Genomic DNA, 6,774 nt, shown 5'->3' with positions numbered 1-6,774 from the left:
CTATGTGGAATGACTGTTCCTGGGAGCTGGTTAAAACCCCCTCATTATTCTGTGAATGATTGGTCCTGCTGGAAAGCGGCTCCTAAACTGACAGTGTCAAGGCTTTCTCCCCTGGACAACAGTGATGATTAACCACAGGGCGCTTCTCCTGGATAAGGGACCTCTATTGGAGGGCACCAATGTATGATATATGAACACTAGGTCCATTTAGACGTACTCTTATTAAGAAGCCACTTAACAGAGTTCACAGAGTTAGAAGAAGTTAAGGAATGAGGCAGGGTTTCTAAAACAGAAGGGAATATCCCTAATCTATTTTAATCTCTCTGACACTGAGTCATCGCTGACAGTTCTCACAGATTTACAAAGAGAAATGGAGGCTGAGAAGGTCTGAATGTAAGACGAGATGATGAAGATCGTTATTAATGGGGGGGTGGAGCTGTGTTATTTTGGTCCCATGTGTAAATGATTAGAGTTGACCGCCACAGCTGAAGACATGATTAAGTCTGCTTGGCTCGGGAAGCCTTCAGTATTTTTTCGAATTCTCCCCCAAATGGGTCCCTCATAATCCTCTCATCTTCATAAATATCACATTATTGAATTTACACTATTAGTTCATAGCCTTGAACTGGCCGAGTAATGGAAACCTGCCTAATGGCTTGCTGGGATAATTTACTGAGAGAAGCATTGAAGAGGTTCATTATGCGTTCGGGGTTATGTTCTCACTCTCTAAACTGTGTTTCAAAGAGAACATCATCACTGCCTCTTTCAAAAAAACAAAAAAACATCTCACCCCTTAGATCGTCAGAGCCAGTGGGACTCCGAGCTGTGCTAATTTTCATTTTCTTTTATTTTTCAATGACCATCTCCTGTGTCCTTTGATCCTGTGAGAAATCTTTTGATGTGCCGATAGAAAGCCGTAATTGTTCAAATCAATGGACATTTATCAATGTGCTAATCTCTGTGGCAGCCCCGGGCTCCACCAATCAGGATCAGAATAGATATAATAAAGCGCTCTTCAGACAAAGACGTGGCCCTGAAGTTTACACATTTGGATTCTATTATAACAACAGGCCATGCATTAAACATTAAATTGTTTTGGGGCTTTGTCCTTCAAAGTGGCTGCTTTTCTCATTTTGTTGTACTTTCCGAGTCTTTTAATGAACAACCGTCAGCTGTGGCATTCTAAGAAAAGGCTAAAGAGACGCTCGGTAATTAGATGGTTTGGTTTTGTTGCTGTTTTTCCGCACAGCTGACATTTTCAAAACCAGATGTTACCTGCATTGCATTATTAGTAGTGAAGGGAAATTCTGAACCTGGTTTCACACGTTGCTCCATAATTAATACCTCTATTCATAAACAGTTTTGGTTTCTACAGCACAGCTTAAATACTACAGTAGGAGGTAGGAGCCTTAAGGGGATCACAGATCAAATCTAATTAGCCGTACCTAATACATGAGGGAAATGTCTTTATATTTATCCTGCTCCTCCTAAATGCTTTTTGCCGTCAGGTTGTGATGAGCGAAAATGTCCTGAGGGGCTCATATACAACACTACAATGAAAGGCACTACAGAGCTGTCATGGTGTTTCCATAAATGGCTCTTTGCAGCTCATCCAGGGGAACATGTGGTGTAAGGTTTCCTTAAATGTTCACTATAAATGTTCACAGATGAATAGCAACCAGAGAGCTGGATGCTTAGTCATCCATATTAATTGCCCTGTCATTCTTTAATAAACCTGCCTGTTTCAGACAATTATTTCATTGACTTTTGAACATTCTATTTTAAACTCTACTTACTCTGTAGCATAAACTGCCTATTAGCTGATGTTAGTGCCAATTCCTCTTAACACTACCTTCCATCATTTCCTGTTCTTTTTTTTTTTTTTTTCAACCTAGCTTTTCCAGGAATAATGATCGACAACCTGCAACTTACAGAACAGGAGAGCTGCAGTATGGGACCTTCATTCCCCCCCCCCATCCCATCATCCCTTGTCGACAAGGAGCACACGAGTAAAGGTAGAACGTTTCAAATGCTACCAGGCCTCAACACTGGCCTTCAGAGGTTATGTCTGCCTCTGTTTGAGTGAAGGGAATGGATTCAGTCAATTATTCATTAAGTAAGCATGAAGCATTCTAATGTTCGTCGGCCGCTTTCTTCAGCTAGATGTTTTTCCTTTAATGCCCTGCAGCTCTCAGTTATCTGGTGGAGAAGATGGATGATGAGACCGTTTCATGATTTAAAAAAAAAAAAGATTCATTACAGCTTTGTTGTTCTTATGTAGTGTATGTTGGCGTTTCATCTCAGTGGATGACTGCTGCAACCCTCAAGTAAACTATCCCTCACACTCTGGCCTGGCCCCCGTGATTGAATTAGCCTTTGCTACAGCTATCTGCCATGCTGGCGGTCACGGTGAATTTCACCATGTGAGACAACATGATAAAAGACAGGATTTTGATTTGCATTCATGAACGCACTTAGGAAGTTCAAAGAGAAGTTACAGAGCAGAATGGAGGACGCAGGGTCCCCTCAGACAGATCAGACAGTCTATTTTCGATTTCACAATTTCACCTTAAATGTTACATTTGGTCATTTCCCATCTACTAGCCTCACACCCTGTCATATTTTGGTGGACATATTTTGAGCTGCCTTTCCTTCCTGGGGTCAAAGATCTTGAAAACACCAGAGTGTGGCTCATGTGTTATGGGGACACAGCCCACAGCTTGCTTGCACCATGTAAGCGATCAACCAATATGAGCTTTGTGCTCCAGCTGCAGGCTGTGATTCAAAATTGTCTGGGGGCTCACCGCCAGTTACCGGAGTTATTGCCTGAAAAGAACAGTTTACTGCGGAGAGTGGTTTCGGGTAAAATTGCAGTGATGGATTGGGGTTGCAAATTGATAAGGATCTTTCAACAGGAGCTTTGATGAGTTTCCAAACTGAATACAGATGTAGTCAATGTGTGAGCGGAGGAACGACATTGAATTACCGGCCCAGTCCAACATCACACCCTCAATGCATATGAATATTGATCCATGCACGTCTAAAGTAAAGGTTGATATGACATGGGAGTTTACAGCCGGGCTCTCTAGCCCATTATTTCCTCATCTTTTGACAATTCCTAGCCTTGCTGTCCGTGTAATATTTTGTCTTCTGACTTGTCAGAGAAGTGAGGGGAATTGGAAATGTTCCGTCTGTGGGAATTAGCAGCAGACACCTACAGATTAGGTTTAGAGTGCTCTGGGTGCTCGGCAGTCTAGCGGAGTGGGAAAGGAAAGGAACAGCAATCAGGGTGACAATGTTAATGTGAACTCTGGTGTGCACATAACACTGGCTGCAAAGACAAATGGAGTCTTAAATCATCATGTTTACACAGTTTAACAGCCCAGATCCCAGCAATTTCATTTAAATGTATACATTTTCCAGATTTTATTTTATTTTTTTCAATCTTAAATGAAACGTGATTGTGTGAACATGTGATTGCAGAAATGCAGAAACATTGAAAGAACTGTAACCTAAAGTTTAAAGAGGGATTTAGCTCGTGGATCCATTTCCTCAGACAGGCAGGGAGACGATGAGTGTGCAGTGCACCAGTAATTCCTCCTTCAACAACAACTGTAGAAGTGTTCTTGAGCAAGGCAGCCCTGACTACTTCACCGGAGCCAGTATTTGTTTCCTGCCCGAGCGTCGGAATGAGGGATAGCCTGTGTGTTTACTCGACTTTCTCTGGACAGGAAGGATGAGTGATTTTCTCCCTGTCCCCATCTCTTCCCGCTGAGAGCGGATTTGTGGCAGCCGGTGTTCTACAGCTGGGGAGGCTCTTGCTGCGTGTGCACAGGCTCAGCGGAGAGGTTTGAGGCGGGGACCCTCCTGACCAGCACACAGGGTGGGGTTCACCGTGGAGCTCCGTCCCCAGTGCGCCGCCACGCCCCCGCGCTTGGCGCTGTCCGGTGCTCTGGTGCTGAACGCTGGATACGAATACAGCCAACTGCCTGCAGCGCTGTGGACTGCCTGCACGCAGCCGTGCTGCATGGAGACAGGAGACTGATCTCCTTTAGGATGAACAAGCTCTAAGTTGATGGGGGGTTCTCCTGGAAGGATCATGACGTGGATAACTATGAAGGAAATGTTTCTCAAGTGTTTCTCTTTTCTGTTTTAATGATTTTCCACCAACCCCCCCTGAGGGGCACATAACTTGCCACCAACATGATTTGGGGTGTTTTGTTATGCTGCCTTCTGACGCCGGCTGCTGGACATCAAACACGGGAGCGACTGCCTTTCTTTCACGGGCATGTTTTTGAGAACTCCCCGTCGGCTTCTAAAGTAAACGGACTGAGCATTCCGGTGAGGCGCATCGACGCGCAAAAATGGTGCCCAATCTCCGGGATGCACTTCAAACTGTACGGAAACGACAGCGACGATTTCCGCGTCTTCGCCCACCACAAGCGGGGGAATATAATGCTCAAAACTTCCAGGGTTTTAGACAGAGAGGCTCGCTCAGAATACCTGCTGAGCCTTGGTCTGTGTTGCCAGACCTGCGCGTCGGAGTCCGTCGTCTTCGAGGTCGCGTCGGTGAAAGTGGACGTTTTGGACACCAACGATCACGAGCCGACCTTTCGCGGCGCGGACGCCGTTCACATAACTTTAGATGACACCACGGCTCTCCGTAGCGTGGTTTACAGGCTGGAGGCTGTCGACGCAGACAGCGGCAATAACGCGGAGTTGACATACATTTCCATCCCCAAAAATGGCAGTTTCTACGTTGTCCCGAAAACAGGGGAAGTTTTACTGGTTGACTCTATTCTGGGGCTCCCCTCTAAAGTCAAATTCTATGTGTTTGCCAGAGATCACGGGTGGCCCCCTCTGACCAGTAAAGGTGTAGTGGTTACTGTTGCTCCACAGCGGTGGGCGACGCGTGCCGCTGAAGTAGCGGGGTCAGGGAGGGGGGGACGGTCGCCGAGGGCTCTACTTGACCCTGGCACAGTGGTTTCCCTCAACGTGTCTGAAGACGCCAGCATCGGCTCAGTCATAACGAGCCTGAGTCCCACCAGGTTTTCGTCAGCCGCCTACGAGTTGGTTTACCCGGAGTCAGAGAGCTCTCCGGTCACCGTGGGGCGCGAGAGCGGAGATATCACGATAAGCAGGAGGTTGGATAGGGAGACAGAGCCTTTCCTGGAACTCACTGTTAAGATTCAGGATAAACGAGGTGTGTATTATTCCTCCATTAATCCGCACTAAAGTGAGGTCATGTACACCCCCCCCCCCCCCCTTTCCCAAGGAATTATATTTGCATTGTGGGGATGATGCCCTATTTTAATGGCATTCTGCACATTACATGCACATGGTAAAACTGTTCTGCCATCTGGACACACATCATCAGTCATCAGTGGAGCCCCTCAACAGGCCTGACATATCCATCATATCCAGGGCTGTCAGTGTAGCTGCAGCACAGGATCATTCCACAGGTGTGCCTCATTATCATCCACCCAGCCACATATCTGAAATATGAGCTCTAACAATGCAATACATAACAAAAAAAAAGTATTTCAAAATGTGTCCAATTTATTATGATATGCATGAGATATTTCAATTATGGCTGAATATTACAAGCTCATTTGTAGCAGGGAGAAGATTTTTTTTTCCAGTTTATGTTTAAATGTCTTTGTGAACCGGTTGCAGTATATGTCCTTGATTGACAGAATTTGCAACTGTGAAGTTGTTTTCAGAGCTAATCCTTGCAGAGTGGCAAACCACTGCGACCCTCGCTCCCTCTCATCTACAGGCATTACCCCTCTAATCCTCCTCTCATTCACTCTCTAGTCCCAGGGATTTGAGTATAGCACTGCCACTGCCAGGCAACCTCTCAAATTCTTGGAGGAAAGGTGAAACTAGTGCGTATCGAATGTTCAAGTTTTGTTTTGCTCCTCCAAAAGTTAGACTTCTTAAGAGCAAGAAAACAAAAACAAGGAATTTAAAATGATTTGCTTTGTAATTGAGCTACGCAGTGTGCAGGAAACAGTGTGCAGGAAACAGTGTGCAGGAAACAGTGTGCGCTGTTTGCAATCGAGTTGCCTGCTTCTGTTACATTGCACAGCATGCTCTAGATTGTAATTGCATGCCTGATTGGGACACGCTCTTGCAATGGGCTGTCTGGAGGTTTTTCAGAGAGAGCAAAAATAGTCAGAAGAATTTATTTTTTTTCTGCACAGATGCTTAACGGAAATAAGCCACTCCAGCCTGACAGATATCCAGATACTTTCCACCATTTTACCGCTCTCACCTGCGAAAATCTCCTCTCCTGATCAAAGGCATGGCATGTTCTTTATCCTGCGACTACAGCTTTCCAGACAGAATCCTGACGCGAGTCTGGGAGGACAGGCCTTTCTTCTGCTTGTCTCGCTCCCAATCCCTGCATGCACATCTCTCTGAGTGAATGAGTCCATTTTAGCTGTTTTTTAGAAATGTTTTTTTTTAAAGATTCAACCCTAATCTCTCTTGTGAATTTGCTTCTCACCGCTGCTTGTGGGTTTGCTTGGGTGTTGCAATAAATCTGTTGTCTGTTCCATAGATAAAGGAGTTCCTAGACACAAATAAAGAGAGAGAGAGAAAAGGATGAGTGAGATGCTTTGTATATGTGAGTCTTTGTAGGTGTATGTTTTGTATGCAAGTGTGAGACTGCACGGTCACACTAAAATCGACCCCAGGCCCGATAACAACAGTTTTAATAAGGCCCCATGTGTTTTATCTTCTCAACTTATTTCCCAACCGTGGACTCTC

The 6,774-nt window shown here is 45.3% G+C and overlaps 1 protein-coding gene across 1 annotated transcript in view; it reads left to right on the top strand.

The window, feature by feature from the left end:
• The first annotated feature begins 4,045 nt into the window (after positions 1 to 4,045).
• The window catches only part of LOC137881891 (neural-cadherin-like), a 77,853-nt gene continuing 75,124 nt past the window's right edge, over positions 4,046 to 6,774 (top strand). Inside the window, exon 1 of the mRNA XM_068724078.1 lies at positions 4,046 to 5,203. Coding sequence (XP_068580179.1) covers positions 4,204 to 5,203 — 1,000 coding nt within the window. The 5' untranslated portion in view covers positions 4,046 to 4,203. The remainder of the gene's footprint in view (positions 5,204 to 6,774) is intronic.

The sequence above is a fragment of the Cebidichthys violaceus genome, unplaced genomic scaffold, assembly GCF_023349555.1.
Source record: "Cebidichthys violaceus isolate CVI_PGR_0920_01 unplaced genomic scaffold, fCebVio1.0.p SCAF_3, whole genome shotgun sequence".
NCBI lineage: Eukaryota > Metazoa > Chordata > Actinopteri > Perciformes > Stichaeidae > Cebidichthys > Cebidichthys violaceus.
The sequence above is the reverse complement of the archived record's forward strand: the minus strand, read 5'-3'. Positions and strand labels throughout refer to the sequence as shown.